Below are 22977 nucleotides of genomic sequence, written 5' to 3'. Positions count from 1 at the left end.
GTTCGTTTGCACTATGCATGCATTGCAGCGTTTTGTTCTGCTATTAACTGACGTATTTTCGAGCCTTCATCGTTGAACGAATATGAACACAACGCAGTACCTGTCAACTTCTATTTGTACAAAAGCTCGAAAAATCTGTGAAAAAAATGTTGCACTGTTACAGAATGGTACACACACGCAAAAGGCAAAGATTATCCCTATAGTAACAAGGACTGTATTGCAGTATACGTCACTGAAACGTCATGTTGTATACTTGACCCTACTGCCAAAAGACTGTTAGATTCATTACTCGTTCCAGGAATTGGAGTATCTGCAACACAGCAAGGTGGACTTGACTCAGCCGTCACAAAAACAACCGTACCGTACAGTTGTCTGAAGTGTACTGGTTATCAGGGATGCCTTATAATAAGTTCATGCTCTGATGACACCACATGTTGTTTATATTTTCTACTTTCCTATGGAGCCAGTGGGGTCAGTTGAACACGACGTCAGCAGCACAAACAACTATTGTACAGGATAAAAACAAAGTCATTCTAGAATTTGCACTAGTGCAAAGGTACGTTGGTATCACTGTCTTTAAGAGTGGTGCTTTAAAGTGCTATGGTTCACAAGTGTTGTTAGGGAGAGACTTATTGTAATTATTGGGGTCAGGGGTCACTGCTGTCCAAATTAAAACAGTTTGTGATATGTTTGTTTGATATATTTATCGTCATTGTTGAACTACAGTATGGTGGTCGTGGACGGATATCGCCAGTCGTCAATGTTGACGTCAGTATTCACGACTTGCTCTCCGGTCACGAATATTGTCTTCAATATTCACGACCAAATTCATGAGTCGTTCTCTGGTTGCGAATACTGACACCAAAATATGCGACCAAATGCATGACTCGTATCTCCGGTAGCAAATATTTCCACGAATTTTTTTCCAGCAAGCCAGGTATGGAGAGAGAAGCTGCTCTTTGCGACCAGACAGCGAATCGTGAATATTGACGGCCATATTGACGATTGGCGATGTCCCTCCAGGGCCACCATACTGCAGAGACAGGGATCTGAAACAGGTACACAGGTTGAATTCCCAACCAGTAGGGAAAGCAAAGCCGTGGACGCTTAGACATTCTACAGAAAGGATAGGCTCCCCCGCCAGTACAATGGATATCAAGCGGTTTTTTTTTGTTTTGGTTTGGTTTCTGTATGGTTTTTGTTTGATTGTTTTTAAGTAGATTGGTAATTGGTTTGGAGATTGCTAGCAAAGCACAAGGGCCTTCTTGTCACTTCATTCGACTCGCTTGAACTCCGGGAGGTAAATTTTGTTGTTTACCTCGATGTTGAGACATTGAGTAACGCTCATATACATATGAAGTTTCCCTTGAAATGAGAAGAAATATTTCTGCATAATTTTCTGACGACAGCCAGATGATTATATACATAGTAACCGGTCTAATGTTCCCTACAATTCGAATAAGCGGCCAAAATAAATACCCCCCAGTTCGTGTTAGATTATGCCTCAAACTCTCCCATCCCATTACCAATTTGCTCAACTACTTTCAAAGAGTGTTGTGTTTTTTGTTTTTTTTTCTTAAAGTGGTATAGTGTTTATTTCGGCGCGTCTTGACAGCTGCGATTTTTTGGACTTCAGTGAATAAGAGCAGACTATTTGAAAAAGGAATAATTACGTGATTGTGTAGCAGTTCGAACTCGACTGGATTGTCTTGAAAGGAGAAAGATTCGTCTCCTGTGTCCTGCAGAGCCAGTATAATGGATACAACGTCCGTGGCTAGGATGACGTCATGGCTTACATCCAGGCCCGTATCATTTGAGAACTGTGGTGCTGATGACGAATCGTTAGCCAAGTCGGAAGACAGCACCACTGCTACGGCAGCTAGGATATTCAATGAACAAAAAATGGTCATTTTGATAGGAATAACAACACTAATGTCTGTACTACACGATTTTGGTGTAGATTTTCCGCTCAGGGGTTTTGGTTCAGTTATATTTTTGGTCGACTGCGTGATTATTTTTCATGTGATGACTAACGCGTGAGCATCAAACGTTTGGATATTCGAAGGAAATCTTATCGACGGAATCATCAAATAAGGGAGTACATTCTTTGCTTATATGAATATCGATGACATTTCGGTGAGCCTGCACGAAAAATTTTGGAGAAGTTTATTTAAATTAATTTGTCAGTTTTTGCTCTTGTAATAATCAAAATACGCCCATTGTGGGATTCTCTGCTTTATTTTTGAGCAGCTTTGATAGAACTACAGATCCCTCCTGCGCATTTTGTTATAATCACCCATTGGTCGTGCTTGGTATTGACAGCAATTTTGTGCACTTGTGGGGATTCTTGTTCACATATCTCGCATCCATCGCCACATTTCGTTACAGACAAAGAAACATCAATATATGAGTTTTCACACAGCAATTTCCCACACATAAAAAAATAATAATTCAACCATTTTCACATTAATGAAGGCTCAACGCGACCTTCTGCCCCAGCTGCAATGCTGTGAGTTTTACCGGTTCTGCCATTCAGCGCTTTGCACGGTAGTGACAGCAGAAACCCTCTTGGGCCGACTTTTGTCAGGTGACGGCCGATCTTCGAAGCCAGTGAACAAACAGAACAGTTGAGCGACTCTGCCAAGAACAGAAACATTTTGGACGAATTTACTTTAAAACTAACCATAAAACGTTGACGGTGATAACAATATGATGTCAACCTGCATGAAGAAGGCAAGGTTGCGATCCATATGCTCTCCACTGAACAACGAAAGTTTTAATTTTAGATTAATCTTAATAATTATGTAAAATAAAAAGTGTCAAGTTTTCTTTGCGACTCATGAATTTCGATCAGGAAGCATAAGAGCCAATCCTCTACCATAGGCTTCCCATCATTATTACTGAGAAAAGGTTGTAAACATATTGTCTACCAACAGCCACATCATCGATGCAATTTCTCCTTGATTCCCTGAACCGGCGTTATTGAAAGAAATAGACACAAACAGACTTTTCTAGTCAACATGAATTAGATGAATAATTCAGTAATGGTAAAACCAGAAAACAAAACCAGGATCTGCATCATTTAGGCAGTGAACTATATCTTGGATTAGGACAATTATTCGTAAATGCACGTGTGCCTTTTTTTTACACTTTTCCCATGAATAACATGAACAACCCACAGAAAGATATATCAGCTCAATACCACGACCTGATATGGTCCATAATTCGCGCATACTGCCCTCTACAGATTGTATAGGCATAACGTGGCTTTACTATGCAGAAAGTGATAAACCAATGTTGACACAGTGGACTTATTACAACAAACTTGTGAAGACCAACCTAATAACTTACATTGCAGTTCAATGAAATGTTTTCACAACAGAATATCAAAAAATGAATATTCTTATTACTTATCATTAAAAAAAAGAATGTAATCAGTAAACTCCAAGAAGATATAAGAGGTCTGTATTAAAACCATCAATACGCAATTACCGACAGAATGTCAATTTACCCCGTGTTTCAAGATTAGCAGAAAATCAGCACCATGCTAGCCTGTTTCTACCACAACATTGAAGGGGGGTGTGAATTTGGATTTCTAGTCAACTGCAATAAACACGAAAAAATTGACAAATAGTCGACAGATTAGGAGTGAAATTTCTTTAATGACATCCAATGACACACATTGGCTTATCATACGTCTTGCAAATCATGCGGGTTTGCTTTCTTCGAGCTTTGATAGTGAAAACGATGCAGTTGCGCGTTTTCTCAGTTTTGCCTGGATAATGCTGTACATCTTTTGACACACAAGAGATGCGCTCGTGCACATAATATGTGGCACTTGCACTCTTTCCTATTGACAGTAGACCTTGGATCAAGTGGAGTCGAAAGTCAAGATTTAACAGTGTGCGATTGTGCGCAGGCTAGTGTACACTATTCTTGCATTTAGAACACATATGTCTAAAAGAGCAAAAAATACTCCTTCCCACCCCTTCACCGATCTTTGAGCATGTGCATATAGCACACACACTATTGCGATGCGAGGTCAGTTCCTCCCATATGCTTCTTATACTCAATTACAGTATCCACGGTTTGGTGATGTCGCGATAACCTGTGGGTGGGACTATTTTTTACAACGAATGTGCTCATTAGTTAGGTAACTGTAGTTACACTACAGTTACCTAGCTTGTTGAGGGTGTCACACGCTTTTCATTTAGCCAAACAAAACAAAATTGTCCTAATTTTTCATAAAAGCGGGTTTAGTCCCTTTAGCCATAGGAAACTTTTTTGGGTTTGCAAAATGTGGAATACTTTGACTCTTGTATCGCACATTTTCACAAAAACCAAAGCCTCGCTGGGTTAACTTCTGAACAAGAGCAGGGCTGGTGTACCAGTTCTCAGCAAAGATGCAGTGTCCCTGATTTTCAAATCCATCAACAAGTTCCAAAACAACTTGACCGGGTCGAGTTACTGCTGTGGGATGATCAGCTACATTGTCTGTCTCCGGCTCCGAGTCGACACTTGATGTTTGTGCTTTTGACTCTGTACACTGTCCCAGCGCATGTGTAACCCCGTTTCAGACTCATTCAAGGAGAAACACTTGATTCCCCGTTTTTGGCTTTCTTGGCGTATGCTGTTTGAATGATAGTCTTGCCTTGAATTTGATTATGGTCTCGTCGGGAGCAAGGTTTTGGTTGGGTCTGTAGGCTAATGACGAGGGAACGAGGGTACTATTGTCTGAACGAATTGGCAGACTTTTGTCAGCTTGTCACGAGTAGTGTCCATATTTGGAGCTACTTGTTAGTTGGTCAGATGGAAGAATTGCCATTAATCTGTTCCGAGAGATTTGTGCGCCCCAGATGCTCCAGTACGTGTTGTAGTGAGGCCGTTTGTTGATACCCTTACACACCAGTAGCGTTACAAATGCCATCATTTCCGGAATGGTTGTTGGAGACCGGCGACTTGGGTTGTCAGGTGACTTCTCTGTCATACTCTGCTCAGCATACTGACGATTGGTTTCAGCAACCAGTAGGCCCTAGCTCCCACTCCACTTGCGAGAAAAATAGCGGGAACATTGGCATTGGCGTGAAGTCTTTCCATTTTTCAGAATGCGTTGCTCCAGTGTGGCCTGTGACAGAAAAAAAGAAAGCCCAGTAGGTTGCCAAGGAACATGTGTGGCATTAGGGTTGTACCTACTGCTGCTTGACAATCACGCAGATTATCCTGGCTGATCATAAGCCAAAAGCCAGTCCTTTGTCAGTTTTGCAGCAGTCATCAACCCCGCCCTGAGTATAACATAATTGAAAGGTATATGCATGTATAATGGAACAAAAAAAAAATCTTTTTGACGTTAGCGATGCATTATGTTTGGGTGACAAATACGCCATGCATCATTTGCATGAACCTATGCACGGGGGAAGTGAACCAGTCAGAAATCAATTTACACTTTTCTTCCGAATATTTCTGTGTATCTGCTCATCACCTCACAGATGCATGCGTATTATACAAGAAACATTTCCAAAATAACGAATAATTTTTCAAATGTTTTTAAGAAGAAGAAATCAACCTTATTGTATTTTTGGGGATAACCAGTTACTCTACATGCTAAAAAAGTGACTAATCAATGTGGAATGAATGACCTACATGTCGTGATTTTTATTGGGCAATACTATAGCGTTAATATTCACAATCTTAGACGAAGCATAGTCTGTAACAAAAACTTGTACTGTTGGATTTCCCAAATTTTCCTTTTCTGCCAAGCTTTAAACGTTGCCGTTTGTGAATATCTTCATCCCAAATCAATAATGCAACACTTTGCTGGAAGAGGGTGGCATGCATTGGAGTGTGAAATAAAATGAAAACAGGTTACCGTTTTGCAAGTGCTCTTCTCCCATAGCATAAAATGCATTGCATGTTTGTCATCCAAACCCATTGCACACGTCAAAAAGGTTTATTGCACACGTCAAAAAGGTTTATTGCACCGGTGGCCTATTCCGTGCTGGGGATTGATTAATAAATGGGGTATTGTGGGGGGATTTTTTTTGGGGGGGAGATATATTCCACCCCTCAGGATTGACACCCTTGTACTGCACTGGAAGCCAACCATTGTTTCGAACACTGAGGTGGAAAATTGTAGAAATGAACGACATCTTTATCTGCTTGCTCACCTGTAAATTTGGGCGCTGTCTTCCCATGTTTCCGCATTGAAGGTCCGGCTTAGCTCAATCCATTTGCTGCTTCACCGTCGTCCATTATTTAAAATTATGGAAGATCATGGTATTTCTGGGCACTTTTATGCTGATGATTTGGCAATATTATAATTTTTCCCAAACATGGCTGAAGTAGGCAGTTGTTCACATGTATATAGTAACTACATGTACATGTACAGTATACGCAATAGAAATGTTATTACTGTTATTTTGATGTTTGACCTGCTTTCTCTCTCGCTGTCAATATTCGTGCTTCCAAGTAATACAAAGTAATATTTTTGCCCATGGGCCTCCTGTGGGCATTTATCACCCCTGGAAAAAATTATTGAAATAAAAATGGGACAAGTGAGCAAAAAGCAAAAAACGCTAAAGAAATGAAAAACTAGACACGAAAGGGGACGAAAAAATCACCAATTCACCTTAAAAGCCATCAAAAGTGGCCCCCTCCTGCTGATATTATAATTTGTGTAACTATATGTGCTTCCTATATGTGCTTCCCCCAGAAAATAAGTAGTGATTTAGCGTTGCTTGTGTATTAGTTTCAGTTTGTCCAGCTTGGCGTTGGGATTTTTTTCAATTTTTCATATTTTTAACCACTGTCAGCCTGCGTTTAGCGTATTGAGAACAAAACTTTTCTATAATTTGTTTTCCTTTGCTGTTATTCAAGGCGACAGACAAACTTTTTAAAGTTTTGCAGTATTCATATTTTTCACAAAATGCCGACCTACCGTTTCTGGATGGTGCTATTTTTAGAGAAGTTGTTTTTTCTTGCTCATTTTTCTTTTGAGCCTGATTTCTGTTGTAGCATAACCATTTTGATTTAACATTCTACCACATGGTATGTATTTTGTAACTTGGTGTGTTAATGATACAGTCCCACATTTGCAGCTGTCCATAAAGTTACTTATAAAATTATTGTTGAAGAGCATGCATGGCTTAGTTATGGGCTTAGCTTCAGAACTAAGCTCTCTGTGAGATAATTAAGCAGCGCAAGAGGCCATTTCCAACGATGGGCGTATTTTTGGAAATGTCGTTTGGCTGCAGACCCGTAACAATTAGACCGTAGCTCTGGAAGCCCGTTTTGGACACGGCCTTTGAAGCAGCGGATCGGAACGTGCACAAGCATTTTCACGATGTACCTGCTCGTGCAGAGTAAGTGCGCAACATTGCGTAAATTGGCTGAATGAAAATGTGTCACAGCCGCTGAATTGTCGGACGCAATTCAAAATAATGGTTATACATTACTACAACTTCTGATTTGAAATTGAAATCCTGGAACATTGTTTTTCTCGGAGAATACAGCATTCACTGAGTTTAAACTACATAAGATTAGTTGTAAGGCGCCCATCTTGAAGATTTAAGTAGTCGTAGGCACAGCGTCTGTGTTGCCTCAACCGAACCATAATGCACAAATGACAACGACCGAGTGTACTGTAATAACAATCGTCAATTAAAAGCAGTGCATTAAAAGCATTTTAAAAGTCGACACCGACATGTTACTATTACAACAGCAACACCAAGAAATAGCGCAATTAATGGAGAGTAGGCACGAGTTTATGATGCCATTAAGTAAGCTTACGTTCGTTGGTATTGACAGCCAAATGGTATACATGTAAATGTGATTTGTTGTTCTTATACTTAGGACGAACATTTGTATAATTTTTGAAATGCCACAAGCGGAACACTGTGTCCTTAGAAATTTAAAGTGAATTCCCCCCAACGTGAAGCCCATGCCAACGTGAAGTTTGCGATTATAATGCTGCATTGGTCAGTTGTTTGGTCATTCGATTGAAACAGTTGTTCACTTAGCCGATATACTTAATCAGCTTTTGTTCGTTAGCTGGGTTGCCGGTCAGGGTTATACGTGTCAAGGAAGATATAAATTGAGGATTATGGATTTGGGGCGTCACAACGCGACACGTCGGGTCGATCATTTGACCGGGTAACGTGCATCATGTTGAAGGCTCCAATCTTCTAGCATATTGTTATCACAAATTCCGACATAACGTTTAAAATGCAGCTAATGGAGGTTTAGATACACGTATTACGCAAACACGGCAATATTTTATTCGCGCTTGGGTGAGCAGGCGTTAAATGCCTGTTTAAAAGTTTAGATACACGTCCCATATTAATGATATATTGAATATGCAGGAGCCTATTAATATTGTATATATATTTTTTTAAATGCATATCCTAAATATCCTTGAATAACTTGTTGACACTTTGTTGACGCTCGTTGACTCTTGTTGACGCTAAATAACATGATCCCGATAAGGCTTACCGGTATTAGACACGTTGAGGTTACCACGTTTACGGGAAGTTTTCTTGTCACACTGCTCTATCAACTCATGGGCTCGGTCATCTATGTCTAAGTTGACATCCCAGGCATTCTCACATTTTCTCTGCAAAATAAAAGGAAACACATTGGCAAAGACAAGCCTGTTCTCGTGGGGCTCACAGGAAGGAACAACGGGGCAAACTTGTTGAAGTTGCATCTTAGTGTAATACAGTAATGAAGACGAGAACACAACAAAATGACAGGGCAATAAATGAGGGGATTCGACAGCGGCAATATACATGTGTGTACCTCAGATGAAACCAATAATGTGTTAACAAACACAAATGCCCGTTTAACCCATGCCTAAACCCGCATCTTTAACTTCTGGAACACAAATAAGCTTGTTTTACTTAATAGCCATTGCGACCTTAACCCTTGACCTTTCAAGCTTAGCAACCCACAAACCATATTTGAAGTTTGCACGCAAAGTATTTCTCAAGGTATATACCACTAATAAAATTTTGTCGTGTGCCTGGAAGGTTAAGGTGCTCACGCCCTTTTGCCGGGAAGCATGATCACTGCAAAAAAAAACTAACTAACTAACTAACTAACAAACAAACAAACACCCCAACAAACAAACAAACAAACAAACAAACAAACAACCCAACAAACAAACAAACACTTTTTCACTTTTCCAAATGAACCTTTAATTCATGACAGAAAATATCTACAAAACAACGATTCTTAAAATAAAACAAGGTTCAAGTGGAATAAGTAAATACTGACATACAATAAACTTAACAGAAAAAAGAAAGGATTCTCAGTAAAAAAATAAAAAGAATTAATTTGCTAATTATAACATGAAGATTGGAACCACACTTATAGTCATCCAAAACCCTGAGACTTCTCATCAGGAATAGACAATGACAACCATGAAAAAAGGATCAGTCTTCATATCAGCCAGAAAAGCTTATTGTCCACAAATGTGAACAAAGTGTTGTTGTGGTCCCATTTGCTCAAAAATAGGCCAACGTTGTGTTTTGCAGAGAAAACGTGGTAATCAATCAGAATTTTACTCTTCATTCGAAGTTTCCATACAATAAGAGGGTCAGCAGTAGATGAACGCGAGTAGAGAAAGTATATGGTTGCTTTCAGACTGATAATGAAGTAATTTGCCAGATTAACCATCTCCTTTGAACGTCCATTCTTGTACGGAAGGAGGCACCAGTACAGGTCGAAATCTTGAACAACACTCGGGAAAGACGACTCAAGAGACAGTTCAGAAGATTTAATGCTGGCTGGATGGCGCGACACATGATGAACAAGTGAACGATTGTTCCTCTTTGTCCACACCAAGGGCACAGTGGAGATATGTCTGGGTTAATGTGCTGCAGGACCGGTAGACTGGGCAGAAAGTTATGCAATAGGCGAAATTGGACATCGCCCTCTTTCTTTGAGGAAGGTAGACGATATATTGCTTTCCATTCGATTTTCCGGTTCTCTGGGACTGCATTCTGTTCATGCCAGTAAGTCTGAAGAGGAATCTTCAGTTGGTTGAGTTCTGCGTTGAGGGTTTTATAAATAGTCTTTGAAGACGCGCCTGTGGCATCGATGTCTGGAGGGAAGTGAACAACCAGGGGAAGTTCTCTCAGGGCTGGGATGCTCTGAAGATTACGTGTGGAGAGACGGTATCCAAAACGGTTGAAAAACTGCGGGAAGACACGCAAGAGGAGATTCGTCATTTCAGAGAGTTCAGCGCGAAGAAGCCTGTTTGAGGACCTTCGCACTGGGTTTGCAGCTTGGATATCCTCCGTTGTTTTCCATTTTCCGGAAGAGACGTCCAGTAGGTCTCCAACTGTACGAACACCACACATCCGGATACGAGGGCAAAGGAGATGGTCATCTATACCGGCAAACTTAATTACATGAGTAGAAATTAACGGTAAATTCAAAATGAAATGAAGAGAATCGAGCGGTATGACAATTTGGGCTCTCGATAACTTCCAAGCTTGTAACACATTACAGTAGAATGTTGGGAGGTGAACAAAAAATTTAGCGTCAAGATTTATTAAGAAGATTTGAGCATCAAAATCGAACTTGCAATATTGACGCAAAAAGTAGCTCATGAAAGCGAAAACAGGATGAGGTGATTTTTTTTAGAAATCTTTGTACAAAGGAGAAGCGATACGTAAAAACTCGTGACTGGAGGCAGGTAAGGCCCAGCCCGCCTGTTTCAGGTGAACGATACAAAATATTTTCCTTTATCCAATGTCGCCCATCAGACCAAATAAAATCTACCAGTTTCCTTTGGAGTTCACTGAGAATTTCTGGAGGGGGGGATAAAACTGCAAGGACGTGAAGAAGTTTGGAAGCCGCTAACTGATTGGCTACCAGGGCTCTGCCTCTGAAGGACAGCAGTTTACACAATCCTTTCCAACGAGCAAGAACGTTTTGCAATTTTTCTCGACAGGTTTGCCAGTTTTGTTGAAAAAAATGGAAGGAGTTTCCCATGTGAACTCCAAGGAATTTTAAACCAGTATTATTCCACTTAAAATTTAAGGGGTTGTCCGTTCTATTTATCCACGAACCGACCCAGAGGCCTTGAGATTTAGTAAAATTCAAACAAGCAGCAGAACAACGGCTATAACAATGATAAATATCTTGAATAATATTAAAAGCTTTATCACTGGTAACAAATATAGAAACATCATCGGCATAGGCCGAGGTAACAACAGTGTAATCAGAATTAGGAATCATAAAGCCAAAAGGTTTTAAATTACATCGAAGAGCATGGAGGAGAGGTTCTATAGCTATTGCATATAGCAAACCTGAAAGTGGACATCCTTGTCTAATTCCCTTTTTAAAAGGGAAAGGTGCGGTTAAGGAGCCACAAACCTTGATAAAACTCTGAGCATCATTATATAGCAGTTTGACATAGGAGATAAATCTTTCTCCAAAACCCATGGTCTTCATAACAGCACATAAATAGTAATGATCCACATTATCAAATGCCTTTTTTGATCAAGATTTAAAACAGCAAGAGGAATACAGTGAGAATTAGCATACATAAGAATATCCTTGATTAAGATGATATTATCATAAATTGAACGACCCGGAACAGTATAACTTTGATCAGGGTGAACAACGCTATCGATAACATTTTTGAGTCGGTTTGAAATAATTTTTGCAAAAATTTTGTAGTCTGTATTGAGTAAAGAGACAGGACGCCAGTTTGAAATCTCAAGCAAGTCGCCAGTTTTGGGAAGAAGGGTTATAACTCCCCTTCGACAAGAAACCGGAAGGTGGCCGCTGGCAACAGATTCATTGAGTACTGCCATGAGATCGTCCTTAATGATATTCCAAAAAGTTTGATAAAATTCAGAAGTAAGGCCATCCAAGCCAGGGGACTTATTTAAATTTAACTGGTTAACCGCCATATCCATTTCATCTGTTGTTATCGGTTTGTCACAATCTTCAGAGTCACTTTCACTGAGCGTAGGTAAATTTTTAAACAAGTGATCCATAGTACTGGGTTCAGTTTCGGCCTCACTGTACAATTCTTTGTAGAAATTCCGAATGTGACATTTTATTTCATTTGGATCATCAGTAGTCCTTCCAGATGAGAGACGAATTTTAGAAATAGTTTTAGCGGTAGAGTTGGATTTTTCTAGATTAAAAAAGAATGTAGAACAAGTGTCAATTTCTGTTGTGAGCTTAAAGCGAGATCTAATGATAGCCCCTTTAGCGTCATGCTTGAAGTGTTCATTCAGGGCATCCCGCTGTTCCTGAAGAGTTTTTTGAGTCTCTGGGGTAAGATCAGGACAACACTGTGATGGATGACATCAATGGATTTGTGAAGAGAATGAATCTTGTCCCGTTTTTCACGGGCAATTTTAGCTCCATACATTTGAGTGATAGATTTAATATGATTCTTTCCCATGTCCCACCATACACTGATGGAGGAAAATTGGCATCTTGTAGCTTGCCACTTTTTCCAAAATTGTTTAAAAATTCCTTTGTAGGTCTCATCTTGAAGCAAAGAATTATTGAAGTGCCAGTAGGCGCTACCCTTCCTACTTACATCGGGAAGTGTTATTTTAAGAACAACAGCACTATGATCCGACAAAGAACAAGGTTGAATGTTACAGGAGTCAACAGAGGGCAAAAGGTGAACAGGGAAGTAAATTCTATCAAGTCTAGCTTTGGAGGTGCTTCTCAAATTGCCAGTGCTGTATCTGAACCAAGTAAATTTAGATGAATTGGGATTATTTCTACGCCAAACATCACACATAGAAAAAGTATTGATGATATTTTCTACAGCGGAAGCAATTTTGTGTCTCCTTTCAATGCTTTGCGAGAAGCGATCCAGAAGCGGGTCATGTGTACAATTAAAATCCCCGCCAAAAATGATAACTGGATTGTCGTGTGAAGAACAATGCTCTTCCAAGGAGATAAGACAGTTCATTGCAGCAACGTCATCCTGAGGAATCAGGATATTGTAAATATGATAGGTGGTTGAATAAATTCTAAGCTCGAGAAAAAGAACATATCCAGCACAGATCGTACAAGATTTTATTATGTTAAAATTATTATTTTTCTTGACGAGAGTAGCTACACCAGATCCCCGGGTGGTTCCAGGAGCGCAACAGACATCATACGGCCATGTTTTCCAACACAAATCTTCGTTCCTAAGATCATACGTTTCCTGTAGCAAAACAACATCGGGATTTTCAAGGGTTATGTCTAGATACGCACGAACAGAGTTGTTTTTGATGGGCGTGGAACATCCCCCTGTATTGAGGGTTACTAGGGTGAAAGTCATATACAAAAAAAGGGAAAGTAGAAACATCATGGAAAAAGATGGATGGGATCGCTGGGATCGAGGTTTCTGACAAGCTTTCGAATCCTCTGTTGCATATTTTTCGTGAACAGAGGGCTGTTGCGGAGTGGCTTCAGCTGTTTTACTAGACCGGGGATGTCATGAGTAAATTTCCTGGCAACGTCAAGCGGCTTTCGGCGTGACTTGACGCACTTAAGGAAGGTGACGACTTCCTCGTTTTGAAGTGGTCCTTTTGTCAGGTTTAGGTCCCCTGGCCCATCTCCCTCTTGATCGAAGACGCTTACGACAGAGGAGACGGATTCATGGTCGCTCTCTGAATCCAGTTGAGATGGGTGTATCGGTGGTGATTCTGTGGACATCTGAGATTCGTCCAGGATTTGGGAGATATTTTCCTCCGTTGAAGTTTGGGAGACACTTTCATCTCTTTCCATCTGGGGTGTATCACTTAGCTTACGCAGTTTTCGCTGTGGAGACGGAGACTTCAGCTGCACCAATGGATTGGACACAACTTCTTTAGGCTTTGATTTTTTGCGGTGTCCTTTGGCAACAACCTCTGCAAAGAGAGGAGAGGTTTCACGAGAAGGAGCTGGAGGCGAACCCCAGATGGAAGGCACTGTAGTATTGTTAGATGTTTTTAGATGTTGTGTATTTTGCTTTGAAGGAGCTGGACTTAAAGTGGTGTTATGTTTGTCTGCAGTGGAAGCACTTTGTTTTTCTGTCTCCTGTTGTTTTAGAGGTGTACCTGTTAAAAATCGAGCATCAGGTTCAGTGGCTGATTGTTGCTGCGCATCAGTATCAGCTAGCTTATCTGAAGTAGACGGCTTGTTCTGGTCAGTCAAACTGTCTCGTCGACTCTGTTTTGATGGATGTTTTGGGTCAGATTTTTTACCGTGTATAAACTTGGGAGGGGGATTCAATGGGTTAAAATCTGCCATGTTTGTGTCAGATGTAGACGGTTCAGCTTGTGTTGTTTTTTTGCAATGTTTACTTATGTGGCCATTTTCTCCACAGCTGAAACATTTAACAGAATCATTGGAGATGAAAACTCTGTAGTTCACCCCTGCGTGAAATATGTTCATGTGATCGGGAATAGTGACATTGGTTTCTATGATAGCATGCACTTGACGTCTAAAAGACATAACATGAGATAACTCTTTGTCTTTAATTCCCAAGGGGATCGGTTTGATGGCTGAAACTGGTTTGCAGAAGCTTGATAGATTTCGTGCAATGACTGCATTTGGTAATTCTGGATATACATTGGACAGTACAAGTCTCTCAGTAGGTTTTACTAAGGGGGTGATGGATATAAACGAATCGTTGTACTCCAAACCATACACAACAGCTTCCTCAACCGCTTCCCTTGATTTGAGGTAGACTGCTACACGCCCATTTGATATACGGGAGGCAGAAACTATTTCAGCAGGGTTCATACCCGAGACAGATAGTGCATTAACATAACACTGGACAGAGACATTGTCTTCAGCTTTGAAAACGATTCCATTCTCGCGAGTTATGTTAGTGAAAGGTTCAGATGCAACATTGGTCTTTGAGAAGCCAGTCGCCTGATCACCTGAGTGATCCCGAACAACAGGACGGTCGGCAGCACGACTAGCCATGGCGGCCAGCCCCGCTAGCTAACGTGTATCGAATGTTCGGGACTATGCCAAAAAAAAAGAGGTGAAAATATTACAAGATGATATACCGTAACAGTCCTTCAATAAGACCTATCAAGTCTACAACAATATACGTACACAACTACAACCAATAAGGACCAAAAAGGTCATTAGTACAGTGATAAAACTTACGTTAAACGAGAGCCCAAAAATCACACCGCCTTCAAGAAAACAAACAAACAAACAAACAAAAAAACCACCTTTTCTTCCGGCAAAAGGACATATGTATGTGACTGTTTTATTTTAATATTATATATAAAGATTTCTTTACAAAAAGTTTTTTTATTTCCCAAGTCGTTTAACAAGTTATTCAGAGGTTGCTTTTTGTACAGCCTGTGTTGATTTTGTAGTACATTTTATCCGTTTTTACTAAATAAAGAGAGTGTGTTTCTTATGCCCTTTTGCCGAGATCATATTTTTCTGCAGTAATCATGCTACCCAGCAAAAGGCCGTAAGCGCGCTAACGCCCTTTTGCCAGGCACACTATTGTTTTTGCTAATGAGTTCTTAATGGGTCGATAGCAAGTACTAGACAAAAAACTTGAGATTTTGGAGTTTGGTGCTTTCCGATGTATAATTACTACCTGTAAGAATGTCTTTAAAGGATCACTGCAATTCCTCTCTACAAAGAAACAACAAACTACGCTTATTTAAAATGTAATTTTAATTAACCACTTGATACCGTATAAATTGAACATTACACACAGAATTATTTCAATTGAGCACAGTGTGGCTTCGTGGTAAATAACAAAATACCCACATTTTTTGAAAAATACTTTCGACCTTTTTTGATTAAGATTAAATTTAGTGTCCTTAAGCATCAGCGATAAACTGTTTTTTCAACATGTTGAAAGACAGTTTATCGCTGATGCAGTTTCTTCAAGGTCAATTGATTATTCCTTCAATTCATGGTTCTGTCGGTAGGCTAAATAAGTTTGTTAAGGCGCCTATAAACTTTTGCCGATAAATAAGGTTTCATGTGTTGCCCCAATGTGTTATTTAAATCAACAAACATGAAGGAACATTCGAAACGGAATAAAAGATATACATAATGTTCCTGATCCTGATAAGCCAGTTCCAATATTTGCACAAGCTTGAGCTTAATTGTAGCCAGTTCCATCAATTATAGATTTACAGGGCCTATAAGTTATTCCGCCAAAGTGGAACAACGGACAGTGATAAGCCATGCAGGAAATCGTGGTGTACTATTCTGGATTTCATGTATTTTAGCTAAAGCGCAACTTCTTTAGAAAACTTACACAGAAAAGGGCATGAAACAAAAGACAAAAAGAAACAGGAAAGCAAGTGTCAAGAGAGCAAACAATTGATAATCAGTCTTCATTAATTAAAAACTTGTGGTTTATGGTAAAGGGAAATGGGAAAGAATAAAGCATGTGACTTATTTGTGTGACTTGATGTTTCAAAAAAACATATTAAGAACAATCAAACAGAAAACAATAATGCCTGCATGGTCAAGCGGCAACAAACACAATGGAATATTGGAATATATTCCATTGTGTTTGTTCAATATTTTGGGGGTTCCTCAAATACGATTCCAACATCAGTTTTATAAATTTGCATGTTGACCCCCCCCCACAACCCCGCATCACAGTTATCGGTCCACCGAATAACTACCCTACGGGCTATATTAAACTCATCGTTATCTAAAATAACACCACAGATTTCCCCGCCAGTATTTTGTGGTTTCTGTTTCAAACGGGGTACCGGTACATCATTCTGCGTCTCGTTATCTTTACTTAAACTCTTTCAACAGAAAGAGCAAAAAAGGGAAAACAATTAAACATGCATAAAGCACAAGACTGTAAGCTTTAAAGAAAACGAACTTGACTTTGTGCAGGTGACGGCATCCAACTTAATCAAAACTCGTGCACGAAGTTTGCTCCAGATTTGGGCGTGTTACACACGACTGCATTTTGTTTAAATGTGTTTTTACACAGATTTGTTTCTTTTCATTATTGTTAGCTATCACAGAAGCTCGAATTAGCTTTTGAAACTCAAATAAATGATAGTAAGGGTAGTGTTCATCCATATAAATACGAATTTAACGAGTGTTGGTACTCGAGGTAAGCACATGACGCATGCGCGCAACGAACGTGCACTTCCTCGAGCCGACAGCCCACGGCAGTTTATGCGTTCATATCCGTGGGACAAACAGTAAACCGAGAAATTATAAGAACTAATTACATGAACCAGAATATGAGCAACATATTTGTCAAGTTTCAATATAGGCCTATGACGAGTTCGTTAAGCCCAGGTTGAGACTTACCTGTCCATCTGCATCGCTCATGTCACAAAGCGTACCGGTAGTGTTCGATGTCAGAAGATCAAACAGTGCGGTGGAATTGACGCTACCCTCTGAGGATGAAACAAATCAAAAACAAAATACAGCTGAGGGAAAAACATTTCGACTTTTACTTTTTTCAAACGTGTTACGAACGCAAACACAACAGCAAGAATCTAACTGCAGATACTTTCGATCGATACAAGTGACGACGTTTCTTCTGTTCCTGCAGGAAGTTACCTCTCCGACTCAAACAGTACGTGTTTTTGTTTGAAGTGTAGGGCCTAAATAAAATTAAACAAATTACGCCCTGCGTCCGTGGATGTCAGATATGTGATTATTTGACATTACATGTAAATTGTAGCCCCCTTCCTCCTCCGATTAAGTATGAGATAAAGGTTGGCAGGAAGAACTATGCTCGTACAGTGACCGTCTTATATGGTCAGGTCTATCCTTGTGATAAAACACTGCAGGGCTGTTCCAAAATAAACATGTTTCCCTGGTAGTAAAATAATAAATCTTCGGGGTTCTTAAAATATTATCCAAAATTAAAGTTGAGATTTACAGAAAAACGGTGACAGTAGCACGTCGATGTGTGTACTGGCAAAACATAATTGACAAAAGCTAATTTCAAAAGCATGAAGAACACATTGAAAAACATGTGTAAGATACTCTTCACACTCCAAATCTCGTCACCGTTTTAACGAAGAGCCACACATTTCGAAACTTGAACTTTTGTTGATTTCGATTACATCAATGTTGTTAGGGGCAGAAATATTGATGACTGCATTTTGTGTTTTCACGAAGAAATGCGAATTTTACTGCTCCTTGTACACTCGCAAAACATATTGACTGGAATGGCAGAAAGTAGGTAAAATAATATTTTCGTTTTCATGAACAGACACAAAGATATGTTCACAATGGCGCTCGCGTAAACATGGGTGCGCGTGGGCATTACATATGGAAAAATACCCTGAACAGAAGGGCCGAAAAGTAGGAAAACATAAATCATCGATTTCACGAACGGGTGCGTATCTTTACTTATTGATTTTGGCTAATTAACCATTGTGTTCATTTAAGTTACTTAGTTAAGGCAAAGTTTAACTCTCAAAGGATCATGAAGTTTGAGGGTTTTGCTGCATAATCTTGTTCCATATGGTATGTTTTGCAGTTTTTAAATAAGAGAAACCTCTCTGGCAATTTTTCCGAAAACTAGTTTTTCTTCAAAATCTACATATGTAGAAAACGGTGACGACGACAGTAGCGCTGGGTGTTCCCTCTGGATCTGCTTCCCCTCTGCGCTGTCTGTGCAGGCCGCTGAGAAGTGGAGGGCAGTGCGGGACCTGACTAGTGTACGGAGGGACAAAAGGAGCGAGTGGAGTTGTGGTCCTTGAGACACTGAATAGGAAGAGGTCTTGGTTGACGCGCTAGGCGATTGGGAGCCGGCTGCTGGCGAGGAGGGGGCGAGGAAAATTAGCTCTGCGGGTAGACGGAGCTGAACAGGAGATCCGCGAGAACTGCTCAAAGACAGAGTCTCGTACACAGTACAACAAAATGGATTTCCAATAGCACAACTTTGATTTAACATTTACAAGCTATATACATTTATTAACATTTTCATGGATCCTTCTTAAGAAAAAATATACACTGTTCCAAAACTTAAAACTAGTTACGAAAAGTGGGTTGGATGCTCCTTCAATTAAACTTTTGGTTAATGCGGACGTTTGGTCCACCGTGCAGCTTGTCGTCCTCGATAGTGATGACGCCTTCTGGCCTATGGCGTTCTGACCAGGGGGTAACGTCTAGCTCAAGGTGTGGCTTCCACACTTTGCCCATCCAGCTCCCCTTTACCCGTTTCTCACGGAGGAACCCTATTACTGAATGATTGTAAATAACCACATATACTAAATGCCTGATGCAGAAAGTCGCTTTAGTCTTTAAGCAAATTATCGCACTAACATGAGTCTTAATTATCAAATAATTCCTTTCTACTCTAAATTCTGACAATTATTATATAACACTTACAGGTCTCTGACAGTCCTGGTTCGTAGGCTAATCTCTAAAAATTGACAACATCAACTAAGTCCTTTGTAGCTCAGCCTTGACGTTTCGTGCTTATTTAAAGCATCACAACATCCATAATGCTAGTGCCTGAAGCTCTGGACAGCAAATTTTCTCTAACTTGAGGCTGGCAGGAATCGCCCTCTCCTCATGCCTTTCTCCTTGCAAGAGACCAAACTGACTCTGTTTTTCCGACCAGAAGAATACCGCGAAGAAGGTCCTGCATGTGATCAATGGATCTTTTGTTTTCCACACAAAAGTAACTTTGAAGAAAAGATATTCATTAGCCCAAATGGCTAAGCCAATCAGATCCGTCATTTCATCTGTGTAATTTATGATAATTTACATGATAAAAGCAAGAGGGAGTCGCCACGCTCCTGGACATATACAAAGGCAGACTTGTTACTCTATGGTTGGCCTTAAATGAGTAGTAGTATAATTCAAAATACAGAACCCTAGCAATATGAATAATATAAGAAGAGTGTTCTCCAAACTTCAATTCACATTTTGATAGGGTTCTTGCCAGATGACTAATAGCTGAGTCAGAAGCGATTTCGTCTTTAGTGGTACACATGTAGTAGCTAACTCCAGGATGGAGAGGAAGTTGTTGACTACTGAAGTCGTCCCGGGGGAATTGGAAGTAGGCTTTAGCGGGTTATGGTAGCCAGCGTCTTACGTTGGATAGGACAACGACAATAACAGAAAACGTCAGAATAAACAAAAAATCCCTTTAGAAAGGGAATGACGCACAAATAAGGGGGGAAACGACACAGTACAATGACCAGTAATTTTTAAAAAATAAATTACAGTTGATCAGGTACCGCAAAAGGTGTAGCGAAACGAAAAGTTCGAGAAAATCGAAGGTGTCAGAATGACACGTCTGTTAGCAATGGCGCCTCGAAAAAGGACAAATCTGGCGGCAGAACCGCGCAGCACTACAGTTGATCAAGTTTTGAGCGAATGGAAAAAGGTGTGAAAGGAATTTGCAAAAGTAGCGACTCTTTAGGTACGACGAGTACATTGGACTGAAATATTCAAATTGCTATGTTAACGTGAAATTAAAGAATTCAATGTACCCGATTTTACTAAAATTTTACTCGCTATTACGCGACGTTAAAGTAGCGTGAACAACATCGGCAAGCGAGTTGATAAAGGAAGAAAAAGGTGAAGGGCAAGTCTGCTGAGGATGAGTTGACCCAAACCCTCAGTGCTGTGGTTATGGATAGGGTTGTCTCCACTTTTAGGTCTCTTTTTTTTCCTATAACATCCTCACCTGCTACGCAAACGAAGTAACGATGGGGGTCGCTGTTTACGTCTCTGCAACAACTCACTTCCCAATCAGTTCCATTTTTTGGAATGCACTCAACTGAAAAACAGAGAAGAGTAACAGCAACAGGAATTTTTATACAATGCTACAGAGATTTTAACAAAAAAACTATGAAATTTTCTCATGCTTGTAATTTCACACGTGAAACATATACTTCTGCTCAAAAGGAAACATATTCCTGAACATTGTGGACTCTTTCTCCTCTCTTTGTAAAAGTTTTCTTTCGTTCAGAAACATAGAGTATATTGAGTTGGGAAGCAGAAAGTGGGTGATCTCATGGAAGACTGGTCAGAGTGAAGTGGAAAGTAAGCGGCTGTTAAAGAATTTTTCCTCTCTGGACAAACTATAATAGAAAACAAAACAAATGCAAATTTGCCATGTCGAATTTTCGGATGCCCCTTCTGCGGCCCACCCCATCGTCGTTTGGCAAAACAAATTGGAAGATGCGGGATACCACCGGTTGGTCCAAAGGCTGCAAGCTAAGACTGGATCCACGAATAGATGCATGTTTAGACCCCATTCAGGAAAGCACGGTTGGAAAAATCTTTACCAAGCTGGTATGAGGTATATTCGAAATAATATGTAATGTCTGTTACAAAAGTTGAGTTACTGCCAAAGGACCGTGGATTAGTCAAGACGCTGCAATAATTGCGATTTCATCTTTCTCCCGTACTTGAAATGTTAATTTCTATGAGGAGCTTGCCTGTGTACTTCCAGATAAACAGTAGTGCCGTAACTGCAATACAGGTTTATGCATGTTGTCCATTGTAACGTTATACATGTACACAGGATTACTAACAAAAACACCCCCCCTGCACTTGAAGTCGAGCTGTCAGTTTGATGATTTAAAGATTATATGTCAATCCAACAAAGGCTCGATTTACCAGTTACATGTATGTTCATTAATCAACGCTGTAAATTCATACTTACACCCACGTTTATGGCTGGATGAAGACTGGGTGGAGAGCTGAAAAAGAAAACAGTTGATTTTTATATGCGTAGAATTGTACTCGAATTAATACAAACCAACCGCGGAATCAAATTTTACGAGTGATCCTTTGGCCACGTTATGGTATGTTTTAGTTGAACGATCGGGGGATTTGTGAAACACCTTCTCCAAAAGCACCCCCAGAGGTCAAAAGGGTGGATCCAGGGGTGGAAATGGGAGCCACGTCCCCCAACCAACCCACAAAAGAAAAAATGGAGGAAAGTTTTCATGAGAGAAGGGCAACTTTTTGTCCGCTATCTTTGTTTTTCCTGATGTTGCCTGACCCCTCAGAAAGGCAATAGAAGGGTACACGAAAAACTCAAAATCTACAACCTCAAAAAAGGGGGGGTAGCGGCCCCTCCAAATATATACATCTATCAGGGTAAGAAGCTGGGTCTAGAACTAGCTGTTTAATCTGACTGTCTAAAGGAAGCCCGAGGACAACTGGAGACACAGAATACTGAGTGGGCCCTTGAACGTAGAGGTTGGGAGGCTCAACTCAAAAAGGGGGGTGTTTGGTCCCCTCGACATTCCCCTCAATAATGTTGCAATACATGTTTTCCCACATCGAGCCTCGTCTTTCCAATAATGTTTTGTGACCATATTTAAACCGCATTGGCACCTTTTCCGAGAGAGGTTGGCCAAAATGTCATTATTTTTTCTCATTGAACTCAGTCTTCAATGTACAAGGGGTGACACGCGTTAGGTCATGAACTTGACCGTGACGATTGAAAACCGCATGCTGGACTGAATTGAAATTAATACTTCAAATTAATAAGTGTTTAAATGAATGTAAAGTCTAAAAAATATCAGACGAAGCACAACTGAGTTCACATTTGCTTGGTGAGAACAACCAAAGACGAAAATAAAGTTTATAAACCGAAGCAAATATTTATTCCCTGTGACTTGCTTACCGATTGAAATTTTTCAAAATATTAAATTTCGTTAAATAGAAAAAGCTATGTTAAACCAAAAAACCAACGTAAATTGGTACTTTTGTAAAGACACTGTTCAATCTGATAACGTGGTAGATGCAGTCAATTGTTTACGCTGTTTAAATTCTGATGGTTTTTTTTAATGCATCGATTGCAACGAATGTCACGACTGTCACAAATGTAATGACGGTAAGAAATGTACCCAGTGTTCGACGTGTGACGAATGCGTCGAATGCATACATTGCGTTTATTGTTTCAATTTTTATGATTGTTCACATTCTAATGCCTCAGATAGTTACGAAGCGTGTTCTGGTTTGCAGCAATCGCAAAGAGTGTGTTACGATTGCGTTTGCTGCGTTAATTGCGTC

General features: G+C 40.1%; 1 protein-coding gene across 1 annotated transcript in view; it reads right to left on the bottom strand.

The window, feature by feature from the left end:
- LOC110986698 (uncharacterized) overlaps positions 1 to 22977 on the bottom strand; it is a 76586-nt gene that overhangs the window by 20237 nt on the left and 33372 nt on the right. Inside the window, exons 7-12 of the mRNA XM_022248811.2 lie at positions 21617 to 21653; positions 20633 to 20725; positions 17284 to 17372; positions 8488 to 8608; positions 2521 to 2637; positions 1674 to 1879 (exon numbers count right to left, since the gene is read on the bottom strand). Coding sequence (XP_022104503.2) covers positions 1674 to 1879; positions 2521 to 2637; positions 8488 to 8608; positions 17284 to 17372; positions 20633 to 20725; positions 21617 to 21653 — 663 coding nt within the window. The remainder of the gene's footprint in view (positions 1 to 1673; positions 1880 to 2520; positions 2638 to 8487; positions 8609 to 17283; positions 17373 to 20632; positions 20726 to 21616; positions 21654 to 22977) is intronic.

The sequence above is a fragment of the Acanthaster planci genome, linkage group LG02 (genome assembly GCF_054643075.1).
Source record: "Acanthaster planci isolate LZ-2023a linkage group LG02, COTS_SCS, whole genome shotgun sequence".
NCBI lineage: Eukaryota > Metazoa > Echinodermata > Asteroidea > Valvatida > Acanthasteridae > Acanthaster > Acanthaster planci.
Note: the sequence above shows the minus strand (reverse complement) of the source record. Positions and strands in the feature narration are given on the sequence as shown.